At 39.9% G+C, this 15,793-nt stretch overlaps 2 protein-coding genes across 2 annotated transcripts; one reads left to right on the forward strand and one right to left on the reverse strand.

Annotated features, from left to right (window-relative positions):
• Positions 1 to 1,191: 1,191 nt before the first annotated feature.
• Positions 1,192 to 8,419, reverse strand: tmed9 (transmembrane p24 trafficking protein 9). The gene is made up of 5 exons (XM_040119919.1): positions 8,229 to 8,419; positions 5,503 to 5,603; positions 5,266 to 5,391; positions 4,813 to 4,959; positions 1,192 to 4,491 (listed from the first exon to the last, which is right to left on the reverse strand). The coding sequence occupies exons 1-5, from the start codon at positions 8,374 to 8,376 to the stop codon at positions 4,342 to 4,344; spliced, it is 672 nt and encodes a 223-aa protein (XP_039975853.1). The 5' UTR covers positions 8,377 to 8,419; the 3' UTR covers positions 1,192 to 4,341.
• A 1,141-nt stretch (positions 8,420 to 9,560) lies between these two features.
• On the forward strand, positions 9,561 to 14,142 carry tmem216 (transmembrane protein 216). The gene is made up of 6 exons (XM_040119920.1): positions 9,561 to 9,646; positions 10,441 to 10,454; positions 10,549 to 10,642; positions 11,461 to 11,553; positions 13,030 to 13,231; positions 13,327 to 14,142. Exons 1-6 carry the CDS (start codon positions 9,637 to 9,639, stop codon positions 13,340 to 13,342), a joined length of 429 nt encoding a protein of 142 aa, XP_039975854.1. The 5' UTR covers positions 9,561 to 9,636; the 3' UTR covers positions 13,343 to 14,142.
• The last annotated feature ends 1,651 nt before the right edge of the window (positions 14,143 to 15,793 follow it).

Here is a 15,793-nt window from a genome sequence, read left to right on the forward strand (position 1 = left end):
GGAGAGCCATGGCACCAAGAGCAGCCAGAGCGGTGCCCGTCCTCAAAAACACGACGCCAGGCACAGTTCTCCGTTTACACAAACCCTGCATTGAAAAACAGACGGGTCAGCGCTTCTGACTCGGCACAAGGATTATCTGTGGAAACTGGAGTTTCAGTGACACGGCGTGAAGTCGACCTCCAGGGGGATAAACCACTGCTCACAAAACTGCAGATTAAACTCTGCCAAAGGTCAGGAAACGGGCCTGATGGATGTTGGCAGCAGGTTCTTTGGTCAGATGAAACCAACATAAACTTGACACACTGCAACAACCACACAGACGTTTTTAAAGAAGACAAAAGTGAAAACTAGGGTGCGGCCAAGTTTGTCCCCTGACTTGAATCCCATAGAAAAAACCTCTGGTGTATTTGAGAGCGGAGGTTAGAGCAACAACGCGCCTCCAGCAAAGAGCAGCAGAACAACCCTCCACGGGCCTGTGTCGGACTGGTATCGTCCGCGTTCAGGAGGATCCAACCTGTCATCAAAAATAAAAGAATGGAGTCTCACTAATGAAGAGTGAACTGACTTCTGTTGCAGTTGCTTCTTTAATATGGAGCCTTCATTATAGTTTAATCAGTCAAACATTTGTCTTTCAAATGAACCGGCTTCATTCTTTTTGGACTTTGGCTAAAAGCAAATAAAACTGTATGAAACGGACAAGACCTGTAATTAACATGTTAGTGATACTGAGCAAGGGTGTGCTCGGTTTTATTGGGAACTGTCACAGGGGCCATTCTTCGGCACTGAATACTTTTACTTTTGATACTTTAAGTAGATTTTCCTGATAATGATAATTGATATGTAATAATAAGACAATGAAAGGAGCTGTTCAGTTGCATAAGGAGTAAATTCTGCTAGTACTGCTCTCAGTTTGTTTTTTTTGAAGTATTTCTTTACGACTGCAGTAAAACGTAACGAGGAGAAACCCACAGAGTATGAAGAATAAACAGTAATAATGAGTCACTTTACTCTAAATATTCTAAGAAGAGTTTTCTTTTCATTTTAGGAACCATTTACATTTTGTAACATTTCTATCAAATGGTTTTTCCTTCAAATACAATTAAGTTAGAGCCTATAAAAACTCTGAAGTGACTTTATAAGCTTTTGAAGTTTAAGTGGAGAATATTACAGAAATAAAAGAAAAATCATCCATTAAACCAAATGTGACAAACCTTTATTTCGAGTGCAGTTTTAGACAGATTTCACATGGACAGAATATCTCTAAAAATAAAAGAATTCCAAGCCCCTCTTCCAGCCTAAAACCTTTACCACCGATTAAAAAGCTAACCCTGGAAACACTTCTGAAATCTGACACCTACCAGCAAAAACTGTTTAACACAAACCAGCAGCAAATAAAAAGCGCAACAAAATCTTAATAACCTAAGACAGAGAAAACTGAGAAGAAAGAATAAACTGCCCGACTGACGGTTGTTGCAGGTATTTGACAGAAACCATTTTACTGCTCTTTCTCCCGGAACAAACTCATCGCGGAAGCTGAGTATTTAGCAGTTCCGGTCTTTGTTGTCTTGGATTTTGCTCGGTAAGAGTCCGAGAACATCGAGTTGGCTTTATACGACAGCTTGTGATTGGTGTTTTTGTTGCTCTGTACCTGAGGGTGGGTAAAATCTCGAGGTAAAGACCATCCAACCAGTTACAGGAGCTGTTGGTGAAGCAGTACTGAGGCGTTTTAAGATTTTATAATTTTTTCTTCACCGGATGTGTGGCTGCATCAATTCAGCTTTTAATCATTGAAATTGATGGGAAAACTGTCAGCGGGGCGCAGAGCAACGTTTTGTTGAGTCCTGACTGAGCCTCCTTTCATACAGGAGATACAGCACATGATGTTTTATGTCAATGCGTAAAGATTTTCCTTAAAGCCACTGGTTTTTTGGTAAAAAAAAAAAAAGTCAACTGAAAAAAAAACAGAAAAATCTCTCTCTGGCTGTGTTGGATGCGACTAATAAAAACTGTCAAGCAACGTCTCTCTTCTGACGGGATGAAACGACGCCTCAAGGCGCCAAATGATTATCTATACCAGAAGATTCAGAATAATCTTTCCCCGCCTCCGCCCACATACATTCGGTCTGGACACTGGAAAGATGTAGATTCCCTCAAATGCCCACAGTAACAAACAGAAAACTTCACTGAGCCAGGCTGAAAAAAATCTAACAAAAAAGGACCCTAACAGGCTCAACGCAAAGAGCTGAGAGCAACACTGTCACAGTTACCGGAACGTCTGCTTCGATACCACCTCAGACGACACTTTGCCGGTTTTAATATGGAGTATTCTCAATAGTGTACGCTGTACGGGGAACTTAATTTCAGCATCAGAAGGCAAGGCTGTGGAGGATTTGCCACGCATCTGATGTAACGGCTGAAGTCTGGCTTGGATAGGAGGCCGTACATTGGGTGGTAAAGTGAACTGACTCCCTGTGAGAGCAACGTATCACATTTGAAGAGAGCGTTATTCTCTCTGTAATCAGCAGCAGGACAAGCCACCGCCTCAAACTGTAAAAAAATAAAATAAAAAATGCGTTTTTTGACGTGAGCTTCTCACAGGTTCTCAGTGTGGCTCCTGAGATAGCTGAAATGGTAACATCACAGCCGAAAGTAAAACCTGCTGGCTTGACGTTTCTTCCACGTTGCTCAGTCTTTCCACTTTCTAGTTCTTCAGCCGATTAAACCCATGTTGATACTGAAGCAGAAATTCTGGTAACGAGACAAAACCAGCCAAGAGCCGAACGATTACGAGCTGTGGCGCACTTGCTTTGACTATACATCGGCGTGCATACAATGGCTGCGCCTCCTATCCTTTCTGAGGACGAGTTGGTTGTGCATGTCCTCAAAAATTAACCCCAAATGAATCCCATGAAGCGCGGGGGCAGTTTATCAGGATGTGAGGTCAGGTCGGCAGCAGACTCGGCAAACAAAAACAGCACTGGAGTTTAATTCATCTCCATTAATCTGCCTTTTTTTCCCCCCTATTTATCAATGAACTGCTGCATTTCATCCCATCACAATATCCCAGAGCACAACGTTAGGTCATTAGATGTGTGTTTTGTACAACCAGCAGTCCAAAATGTACAAAAAACATGAAGTCCTCACATCTGAGGAGCTTTAACCATCAAATATTTGGCATTTTTGCTGGAAAAATGACTTAAATATTAAAATAGTTAATCAACCAATCCTTGCAGCTCTAAACTGTATAGTAACGTCGTTGAGTGACACCATTTTTAGGTACATTTATGCTGTTGCAAAATGACAATTTTTTTAAAATCAAGATATTTTTACGTTGGACAGGTATGATTCAGCCGTGGTCTGTCTGCTGCCTATTGATCACTTTTTAATCCTCCATGTACACAAAAAAAGTAACCATGTAAAAAAACAAACAAACAAAAAACAACAGAGTAACTTGGACTGAAGCTGCTTTTCTACAAGTAAGAATTATTAAAATCTAGTAAGTAACAATACAAGTAATAATCACTGATTACGTTTCACCCCTTTTTTATTAAGTTTGGTTGCATCTGAAAATCAGATGATCTGATGATGGAGGATGCAGAAAATATAACACAAAACTGTTGGACTACTTTACAAATTAATCCAGATTATAATTTCTGCCGTCCTTCAGAGGAGGAGGAGCAAACTAACAGCTTCAAGCTGATGTAAACCTGACTCTGAACAACATCTCTAGTGGCCAGTAACACGTCAAGTACTCGCACTGAGCAACAGGAAAGAAAAAGGGTAAATTAATAGCAATTTTTAAAAAAACCAAACGCGTCAAATACACGCCTCCAACTGCCCGGTAGACGTAGACTGGTTTAGTTCATCTGTCCTGGTGCTGCTGAACTTTGTGGTGTTAACAGGACACAATCAAACATGTCTGACATGAGAACATTAGACAAAAAATCGTAGTCCTAATGGATCCGAAACAAAGGTCTAATAAAGAGATTCACATTTTCCCTGATGGTCTACTGCAAATGTTGGGGGCTCATTACAAACAGGGCGTGTGAGGGAAACAATAGGAACATTAATTATAATAATAATGAGGATGTTGTTTTCAAGCCGAATCGTGCAGCTGGATTTCTCGGGGTCCCGTCTCCTCAGCAGTTTTTCCTCCAACAGCAGCAATCACTGCCACTGCTCAGTACTGCATCAATCAGTAGAGACCACACACACGCACGCACACGCACACACACACACACACGCACACACACACACACACACACACACACACAGAAACACACACACACACACAAACACACACACTCAGACTCAGACTCAGACTGTCCACCAGGAGAAAAGCTACACCAGCTTCTTGGCCTCGAAGAAGCTCTTGAGGTGTCTCATCTGCCAGATGCCGATGGCCACCAGGATGAGGGTCTGGACGATGGACCACCAGAGGACCCGCTGGTTGGTGCTCTCACTGGTCTGACGGAAGCGCTCCTCACGATACTGAGAGAGGACACACAGACAGCAGGGGGCGCTCAGCAACTCACTTTACATTACTGACAAACACTTTCCAAAGCAGGCTGTTTGTTATTTGATGATTAAGTCAGCCGCTCGTTTCAGCTCAGAGACGGAACTGAAGAGTCTGCTCGCACTGAAACGCGCTCGCTCCAGCAAGAAAACACACCTACTCTTCTCGCCAGAATAATCTCTGCTCATCCGACCGAATTCCCAGACAACAATGAAGAGACTTTGACCAAAAAAAACCCCACTAAAATACAAAACAACAGACAATAACATGGGAAACACAGACAGCGACGGACTGACCCTCTGGTAGTTCTGCTCCTTCTGGATTTGGTCCACCTGCTCCACCAGCTGTCGGACTCTCAGCTGCAGCTCCGTCAGTTTGTCTTTGGCAGCGATCTCAGCGTAGTTGTTGGCGTGTTCGCCCACCTGGATGTCCAGGTGAACCCTCTGCAAGGCAGCACGCTCAGCAGTGAGTCAGGAAGTCGTATAATTATCTAACGTTACGATCGCAAAACGCCACCAACACCCAACACTCAGATGATCAAAATAACATTTAAAATCAAAGTCAACGGAAAAATGTAAATAAGCAGATGGCCCTCAGGCAAACTGAGCTGCGGCTGAACATGTTGTACTGTGAACAAATAATCAGTGGTTACGACAGGAGCAAAATATCGTCAGGGCAGGACAAACTCTTTACTCTGTAGTTAATTTAGACCCTTAAAACTGCTCAAACTACGCTGTCTGTCTCCTCACCAGCATGCCTCCAGCGAACAGGGAGAACTTCGAGGAGTTGGAGTGCAGACATATCTGATGTTCTCCAGGTGTGTGCGATGTGAAGGTGAATCTTCCCTCTGAGCCGTACTGACGAGACAGAATCACCTGCAGGAAAAGCACAAACCAGTTAAATCCTGCTGAACCCCATGACGCGGATGGTGATAACGTGGTGCACAGACACTTCTCCCGATGTCCTTGTTTAATCTCTCGGTTCACCTTTTCATCAGGATCTTTGACCTCTACGAACATGCCCAGACCCTGAGTGGCCGGCAGGTACTCCTCCCTCTGTTTGTCATACAGCTGAGTCCGATAGTTACCTGCGGAGAGAGACATAGTGAGGTGTGTCGCGGTTGTACCTTTTCATTCATAAGTGTTCTAATCAGCGATCATCTCGTGGTCTTTGTGTGTCGTGCGATAACACCAGAGCTAACTCCATTATCTGATAAAGTCTGTGAGAAGTGGGTAGAAGCTCTGAAAAAGCAAGTAAGTGGACCTTTGAGTTGAGATCATTTCATCACACGTACTTTTCCCAAGGTCAAGAATGTCTGAATTATTGACAGTACAGTGCTGTCTAATGTTATTAGGACTTCAACTGCAGATCTTTTTCTTAAGTGATTGATCATTTTGCCAATGAAATGAAAATGGAGAAAAATGTCCCTGTTTCCCACAGTCAGAGGTGACGTCTTCGAATGTCCAAAGCTCAAAGATATTCAGTGTACAGTAATATAACAGAGAAGAACATTATAGCTTCCTGTTTCAGAGGCTAAAAAGAGTAATTATTGTGACAGCTTTGCTTGAAAAATGGCTAAAAAATTAAAAGGATTTTTTGTTGATAATATTATCATTTAATTGAGTAATCATTGTGGCTCTAAATGTTAGAAGGGCTGCAGCTACCGATTATTTTGATTGTCAATTAATTAAGATTTTTGGGTTTTGGACAGTTGGTCAAATAAAACCAGCATCTGAACACATCTTGGGCTTTTGGGAAATTGTACCGGGCTCCTTTCACTATTTTATGTCATTTTGTAAACAGAGCAATTGATGAATTCATTGAAGAGAAAAAAAAAAAAAAACAATCTGCAAATTCATCGATGATGAAAATAATCATTAGTTAAGTTGCAGGTATTTTGATCATTGATTGTTATTTTTTGAGCAAAAATGGCAAAAAATGAATTAGTTATGGCTTTTTCTACACTTTTCTTATAGTGAAGAGAGTTAACTGATTATGTGTTATTTTGTTTATAAAACATCTTGTTTTGTTTCGACCAAAAGTTGAAAACCTAAAGACAGAAGTTTCCTCACATTGGAGAAGCTGGATGAAGAAAATGTTTGATCAATTCAAATCAGTTAAAAAGGAAAATAGCTGCCGATTCATTTGCTGTCGATCAACTAATCGATTAATTGATGGATCATTTTTGTTTTGTTTAAACATTTCTGGTTAAAATTCTGGTTTAATGTAACAACACATCCCTTTGGACTCTGATAAACCTGTGACGGGCATTTTCCACTATTTTTGATTATTTGAGAAAATGACTGACACATTCATTGATAATGGAAACAATCATTATTTTAGAGCTGAAATGATTAGCTGAATAATCAATTGACAGAAAATTAATTGGCAACTGTTCAATCAACGACACAATCGATGTATCGTTCCAGTCGTTTTAGAGAAAAAATTCCACAAATGTACTCATTCCCACTCCTCCAAGGATTTTCTTCTTCTTTATCTCTGTTTAACCTTTTTTCCCCCCATGGACAATGCACATGAATCAACATCATTGTGAATGTGCCAGTGTTTGCCAAAAGGCTGGTTTGCAACTGTTGTCCCTTGGCCAGATGCTAAATTAAAACAACAATGAAACACACGACATGTAAAATTAGAACACGAGAGAAAGCAGGCAAAAGGGTGAAGCAGCCTAACAGGATGCTTACATCACTACAAACTGAATCTCTTTGGACTTTTTCGCAGTTGATTAGACGACAAAAAAAAAAAAAAAGAGAAACTGAAGACGTCAGCCTTTGGTTTTGGTAAATTGATGGACATTTCTACCATCTTCTGACATTTTACAGGCCAATCAACCAATCGACTAATCGAGAAAATCATGTGCAGTTTAATCGATAAAGATGTGAATGATTTGAATTTACAACAGGTATTGGGGAACCACATTAGGAGATATTCAAGTCATTTCCTGTCTAAAATGAACTAAGAAGGGCTTGCCACGCTCCAGCCTCCTCTGATTCATAAAGATGGTTCTGTATTTGCAAATATAAAGGTGAGCTGTTAAAGTTTGGACAGTCAAGTATATTAACACTGTACATTTGACCAGAAGACTCAGGAACTTCCTCATACCAAAACAAGTAAACTTCTCCTCTTCTCTAAACTTCTCTGTATTAATGAGTTTCTGAAATGGTCTTTAAGTATCACGTTATTAGTCGCTACTGTTTAATAGTGATAGAGCAGTTAGTACTCAGTCCCTTTCTTAAGTAAAAGTACCAAGGTTTTAGCATCTAAATATAATTAAAAGTGCAAAAGTTCAAGTACTGATTTCTCAGAGTGAGCATTTTTAAATATTATACTTAAAATAATATTATCTAGGAAGGCAATTGAGTAAATGTTATTAGTTACTTTGGTTACATTTACATGATCTTAGTTAAGAAGGACATTTGATAGGCGATGTGCCATAAACAAAAACTACATTAATAAGACGCTGCGTTAGTAAAAATTAGGCAGAAATACACAAATGTGTTTAAAGTTTGTGACCGCTGACTGTGTATGTGTTTATTAATCTGTACATATAAATAAAAGCAAGACATGTCGCTGTTTGACACTTTCTGAGGACACAAACTGACTTTAGCTCAGTTAGCCGATTAGCTAACTAGCTAAAGTTGGTGAGCTAGCAGCTAGCATTAGCCGGAGACCTATTTTCACGACTGACACTCACCGATAATCATCGTCTCGTCCGGGATTTCCTCTATGAAACATTTCTTCTCCGTCTCTCCGATGTGAAAGTACAAAGAAGAAACGAAGCTGTAGAAAACGTTGAGGAGTAAAACTGACAACACACACGGCTGCATCCTGACAGACACCATCTTCACACCGGGAGAGCGCCCCACTGAGCCTGCGCGGACACAGCAATGCCACGTAAACCATCCTTCGAGTGTGGCCAATCGGCGCGTCGCAGGAGAATGCTGGGTATTGCAGTTCGTAACGCTGTGTGCCGTTGAAGTACATTACATTTGCCCAGTGGCGGAGGAAGAATTCAGGTTATTTGACTGTAAAAATACCCCAATACAAGTAAAAGTCTTGCATTTAAAAAGTTACTTAAGTAACTAAGTACTTAAGCATTAACAGGAAAATGTACGTACTCAATGCATAAAAAATAATACTTATGAACAGTAATATAATATTATAATATTATTAGATTGTCACTACCCATGCATTGATATAAAAGGGGCATTTCTCTGTGGTAGCTGGTTGAAGTGAAGGTATTAATGGCTGCAGCACTGGTAGTAGTATTAGCCTAGTAGTAGTAGTAGCAGAAGTAGTATCAGTAGTAGTAGTAGCAGTAGTAGTATCAGTAGTAGTAGTAGCAGTAGTAGTAGTAGTGGTGGTTGTGGTAGTGGTGGTAGTAGTAATAGCAGTAGTAGTAGTAGTAGTAGTAGTTGCAGTAGCAGTTGTATTGTTAGCAGCAGTAGTAGTAGCAGGAGTAGTAGCAGAAGTAGTATCAGTAGTGGTAGTATTAGTATTAGTAACAGCGGTAGTAGTAGTAGTAGTAGCAGTAGTAGTAGTGAGGTGTATGTTTATATATGTAGAGCTGTTTTTACATCGAGGCCCTAGGTCAAAGGTCCTCAGAGGTTGTCTCACAGTTTGGGAAAGGAAGTTTTTGCTTTGTGATCGAAACCATACGTTAGTGACAGTTTTTAGGAAAACAACTGCCTTATTTAAGAGTCGGTAGTCAAGACTGATTTTCAGAGTGGCTCATCGGCTTCACACCCTCTCACAAGCAGATCTGCAGATGCTTGACTTGACGCTGTTCTTCTTTGTAATAAACCTTTATATGCAATCGAGACGGTGTCAGTGGAGTCTCCTTCATCCTCTTAACATCATCAACACCATCAAAGAAACTACAGTAGTAGCAGTAGTAGTAGTAGTAGTAGCAGTAGTAGTAGTAGTAGTGGTAGTGGTAGTAATAGCAGTAGTAGTAACAGTAGCTGTAGTAATAGCAGTAGTAGTAGTATCATGTTTTCTCATATACAAGCTGTAGGGGGAAGCAAGTCAACACCGCTGCGGTTTAATCGAACAGTGAAGAAGAATTACTTCCTACATGCTGTTTCCATGGCAATCAGACAATGGCGCCTGGTGAGAAACAATCTTTGTGCTAAAAAAATGAATAAATAAAAAAATGAACCTGTCGGTATATAACGTTACCGTTATTAACATCTAACAATATGAAGTTTATCTGCGTAACATAGCTGAGAGGAAAATAATTAAAACATCGTTCCCGTTAAGTTAGCCGTTAGCTAATAATTTAAGAGTCAATATTTAATTTAATAACAGTTAATAATAAGTTATCAGCTCGGTAAATGTAAATATATTAAGAGATTAATACAAAGTTAATATAGCTAATAATCGCAGCTCATTAAAGCCTCTGAAACTGCATCTATATCATCAGTGAAGCTAAAACCTGGATACTACTAACAATACAACTGCTACGACTACTACTAATACTGATACTACTGCTACTGCTGCTACTACTGATACTACTACTACTGTTACTGCTACTGCTACTGCTACTGCTGCTACTACTACTACTACTACTGCTTATACTACTATTACTACTGCTGTTTATTTTTGTGCCCACTGAAATGTGACCATAGCATTGAATATGAAAAACTGTCAGGAACAGAAAGAATGTCTGGTGAAATTCATAATTCTATTTTATCAGAAAGTTCCTAATTTAAACCACATTTAGACAGTAGTAGTAGTTTTAGGCTGCATTTTACTACACTTCTCAAAGTAAGGTAGTGAAACGCCAAATGTTAAAGATGTTGCGAGCTCAATTTTCAGTAGCAATATCTGATTTTCAAAAAAAAGATCAGCACACTGCCCATCAGTCTGCCTGTAACAGATGTATTTTCTCCTTTTTTCTGCAGGAAACCAACCAATCGTATCCTTCGCATGAAACTGGTGCAGAGCTGCGGCACACAGCGGGTTTCTGTGTCCTTCTGCGTGTCTTTTCTCCTTGACCCTGTCCTCCCTAGCTTTCGTCCATTCCTCTGCAGGTCCTCCTCTACCTGAACAGCTGGTACTTCGCAGCTTTCTACGTGGCAGAGATTCTCATGTTCGTCTACAAAGGTCGGTAAGCTGCTGTACCGCCCTCACATGTCCATACATCGTTAGCGACGATGGAAATGAAGCTCTCTGAAGCACTGAACCATTCTGAAGCAACTGTGCTGAAAATGGTGGTTGTTTCTAAGCATTGTGTCTGGCATCTGCTGGGCAAACTGTGAGATAAAGAAAATACTTGTAAAAATATAAGCAAGCTCAGAGATGAAATTGATATATTTGTATGCAAGGGTTGAAGGCGAGCGTGCACAATAAGTGAACTCCAACTCCCTGCTTTTATCTTTGATATTTTTAGGTTTTCATGCACTGCAGCTACCTGGTTACTGTAAATCAACCAGAGGCACGTGTAAAAACAATGTGCAAACCACATACTGAGAGAACATTAATACAAATCTTAGGCACAGGAGAGAGAGTGAAGTAAATACAGCATATAATGAAAAAGTGCACAAGGGAGCCCTCAGGCATGTCAAGTAACCAGATGTCGCTTCATTTAAAACACTTGTGAAAGAGAACAATTAAACTGATTGAGATACATTTTATTCCCTCAAAATACAAGTCTTCTGCTTTGGTGGCATGTAAAACAAAAGTACAGGTCAAAGGTCACAGTTTCAATGCGTTAAACGAGTAGAGAGGAAGACGATTAGAAGACAAATTTATGACAGATCATTTCAAAACCCAGTTTAAAGTCAGAATAAAATGAAAACCTTGTTACTTAATATTCCACTTCCTTCCTGTTAATAAAATGAATATTAAACATAAAACCTTCTCGATGTCTTAACACCCGGATGGTTGTATTTTCTATTTGTATGTTTCTCGTGTTTGTGCAGGGCTTTCACTCCCGTACCCGTCAAATAATCTGGTCCTGGATGTGGTGCTGCTGGTGATCTTCCTCGGTCTGGAGACCCTCAGGATCTTTTATGGTGAGTGAGACACCAAACGATATTTTGAAAGGTATAAAACAAACTAACACACTCCCCTCTCTTCTGTCTATCAGTAAGTTTATTAACATTATTAGCAATGGTCTTTGCAAAGCTTTGTGTTTGATTTGAAGTCAGAGGCCAGTTCCTGTTTGGTTCTTCAGGTTCTTTGGTGCCACCCGGTGGCAGCAGCTGCTGGTTATTTCTAAATGTCCGGGACAAGAAAATTGTTTTTTATCCAACAGCAGCAGTGTTTTAACTAGGGATGCAACTAATGATTATTTTCATCATTGCTTAATCTGCTGATTATGTTTTTGATTCATCGTTTTGTCTTACAAACATAAAATATAGTGAAAATTCCTGTTAAAATGTCCCATGTCTGAAGGTGATGTCTTCAGATGTAATTTTTTTGTTCAAGCTTCCATCCAAAACTCCAAAGACAGACAGTTTACAGTCATTTATGACAAAGAAAAGCAAAAGTCTTAACATTTGAGAAGCTGGAAGCAGAAAGTGCTGGCACCTTTGCTTAAAAAATAACTAAAACAATTATTGGATTAAAATAGTTGCCCATTAACTTTCTGTCCATCATCTAATCATTGAGGTTCTCTTCTGAACTCACTCGGCCCTGTTTATTATACTACACATTATGCATTTTAAGTTAAATTTCAGCTGAACAAACAGAGGCAGTGCTTGAACTGGGCCAATACTCACCTGAACAGAGTACCTTTACAGTACTCACTGCTACTTATTACCATCCACTGCCACTTTCTAACAAATGTTAGTGCTCATGAGAAACAGTACTGATTGTGCAAAATACGCCTGAGGCAAAAATGTGAAATTGTTTTAAGTGCAGTACGTGGTTTTGTTCAGTCAGAAAGCTGCTGGATAAGAGGTTTGATTTTTACTCAGGCCTTTAAAATCATCATAATGTTGCTGGTCATTTGTGCACATTACTCACTATTTAGTTTTATAAAGTAATTAGTAAGTAGTCTCAAATGGATAACTCTTGTGTACAATTGGTGACTAAATGCTGGATGGCTGTGCTATTCAGGCTGCTGCTGCTTTATAGTTCTGGCACCTTTTTTTTTTACTGCAGTTCAAGCAGTGAAATGTAAATGCAATGACATCAACACTGCAGTTAAGGTTGAGGGATCACAGTTAGTTTTGTACGGAGGAAAAATGAAACCCTATCAGAACCTGTGATGTAAATCCTAATTCATCTATTTAACAAGCTGAAAACAAAGCTGGTTTTTTGCTATTCTGTGTAAAGTGGTTGGTGGTGACAGGCAGCCAAAATGGAAGAAAATCGAGTCAAATTTAGCCAGTGTATTGTGACCGTGTTCTCAATGTGAAAGTATACGGCTTCTTTTAAAGAAAAAAAGGAAAAGAAAAGGAAAATAAGACCTGATAAATGTGGCAGCACGAACGTTTATGTGCCAGAGAAAAAGTAACCAGATGCTGTGCGGTGTCTTGATCCAGGTTGGAAGGGGAACCTGTGTGAGCGCTCTCTGGCCCTGTGTGCGTCGCTCTTCATCCTGTTTCCCTGTACGGCGCTGGCTGTTTACTACCTTCTGCTGCAGACCTTCGTCCTGCGGCTGGAGTTCATCCTCAACGCCGTCCTGCTCTGCTTCTACAGCCTCGAGTTCCTGCTCGGACTCCTCTCCATATCTGCCTTCTCCAGGTGACCAAATCCTCAGGGTTCATTTCCTGACTGCCCAATGTGGGGCAAATATTCTACTTCATACTTTGTTTGTCCTTGTATGTTTTCTTCTCTAGGTCCAAAGTGTACTGACGAAGAAACACTGTGAGTTCACCTGAAACACAGAACATGGAGACGGATCAACAGTGTACTCTAAAAAAACCACTGTAAATATAAAACATTGTGTTTTCCTAAAGGTGATAATTAAATGTAAATATAGTTATTAATGACGCTAAATAGTTTCTACTGTTGGTCCTGTACGAAATGTTTGTTCTACCAATGTTTCAACCCTGAGATCAGGACATTTCTGTAAATAACTTCTGGTTCATCACAGATTATTATGATGGACTTTTTTTTTACAATATTCATTGTAAATAAGACCCAAGTCGACGTGAACCAGTTTTTTTCTCAATGGACCAGCATCAGCTATATCACATACTGTACATTCACACCTATAATTTACAAAAATTAAGAGAAATTAGGGTGCGCAGGTTGTCTGCAGGTCTTAAAAAGTACAGTATGTGTCTGCAGCTGTAAAGAGAACCAACACTGGTCTGGTTGTGACAGTGACTGAGCTGCAGGAGCCTCTTCAGTCCAACACTGTCACTGCTGCTGCCACAGCAGGAGGAGGATCCGTAGCTCACAGTGGACAAGTCAAGGTTTTGGTTATGCTGTGAAGTAGTGAGAAATGTGACATAATAATAAATCATTTTAGTCCATATCCAGGGTAAGTCTTAAAAAAACACTGATTTAGGTTTCCTTAGAAAAAGGCCTACAAAAGTATTAAAAAGTCTACAATTTCATTTACAAAGGTCTTAAATATTTTTTCTAACCTTCCACAGACTGTAAAATGTTTGTCAGTACTGTTGTTGTGATGACAAAAAGGGAAATAAATGCCAATAATCAAATTTATTACATATTGACTTAGTAAATAGGTCTACCTGTTTTTATCGGTATCTTTCATACTGTGGCTGATATGACAGTGAAACAGGTATTAAATTACATTCTATGTGGTGTTAAAAAGGTCTTCAATGTAACTCGGTGAACCTGTAGGAACCCTGTAGTAGAACTTAGGAGGACTATAATAATATTAAGGTAAAGGACAGTTTGTGTAAACACTAAATTAACCTATTGCGGCTGAATAAGAACATAAACACCGACAAAGAAAGGTCGGACTTGTAGCTTGATCCTACAGAGACTGTGCTGCTGACAGTTTGAAATTTTAAGCATCAAGGATTTTTGATTTTGGATTAAATGGATTTAAACCTTGAAGTGAGTAATAAAAGTCAACAGTGGTGGAAAGTTACAGTACATTTACTCAAGTACTGTACTTAGGTAATTTTGAGGTACTTGTACTTTACTTGAGTAAGTCCATTTTATGCTAATTTATATTTCCACTCCTTTACATTTCAGAGGGAAATGTTCCACTTTTTACTGTTCTACGTTTATTTGACAGTTACAGATACTAGTTACTTTTTAGATTCTGATTTTAAGTAAAACAACAGATGATGAGTTGATCAAATACAACACATTCTTAGCCAGTGGTTTTCCACCTTTCTGGATTGTGACCCACGAAACTGAAACAGTGTCTGATTGGATTCTTGTTTCAGACGTCTGTGAGTTGTTAGCAGTTCCAACACAGAGACATTTCCCCTCTGAACGTCTCACATCGTTTCATGTAAATAACCTAGCGAGGCCTAAAAAGGTAAAATTATCCGATATTTCCCAAAAAAGAGCAAAGATTAGAGAAAAGTGTGAAAACTGAAAACAGATCAGTGAATCAGATCTTTGTTTGTGCTTCTTTCCTCTGCCATGAAGCATCTGACGACCACTCAGATTTATCTGGTGACCCTTTGGAGGGGCCCGACCCCTAGGTTGGGAACCAGTGGGCTACAGTACACAAGCTAACAGTATAAAAACCAGCTCCACCTCCAGCAGCTACAGAGTAAAATGCTGCTTACAAATTGATGTGTCAGTATGTATAATGTAAAAATGGCACAGCAGCAGGAGGCTTTTTACTGCAGATTGAGTACTTTTGCTTTTGATACTTTAAGTTTCATCTGCTAGTAGTACTTCTGTACTTTTAATAGAGTTTTTGTACATTGTTGTACTGGTACTTTTACTTCAGTAAAGGATCGGAGAACTTCTTCCACCACTAATAGTCAAACACAGCAGCTGCAGGTCAACAGAGGAACAGGACACGCTGTCTTACCAGGAGCTGGTGCTCCAGGTGATGACGGCCACCACATGGAGAGAGAGCGGACCACGGGCCACCAGGAGATCCACATGTTGGTGCTGTGGTTGACTTCACGGAAATGTTTCTCCCTGATCTGTGAATCAACAAAACAACACGTGGAGTTCAACTCTCCAACCAGAACTTCAACACAAACACTGGCTGCTTCCTCCTGTCATCACTCGCTCCGCAGCTTTAACCACTGTTCCAAAGGGTTTACTTTTCTTTCCGCAGTATTCCCATTGTATCTTTGCTCACTCAGGGAAAGAAAAAGGCTCCATTTACAGACCTGCTGTACCTGCAGTCGTTCA

Source organism: Xiphias gladius, chromosome 23, assembly GCF_016859285.1.
Source record: "Xiphias gladius isolate SHS-SW01 ecotype Sanya breed wild chromosome 23, ASM1685928v1, whole genome shotgun sequence".
Lineage (NCBI taxonomy): Eukaryota > Metazoa > Chordata > Actinopteri > Istiophoriformes > Xiphiidae > Xiphias > Xiphias gladius.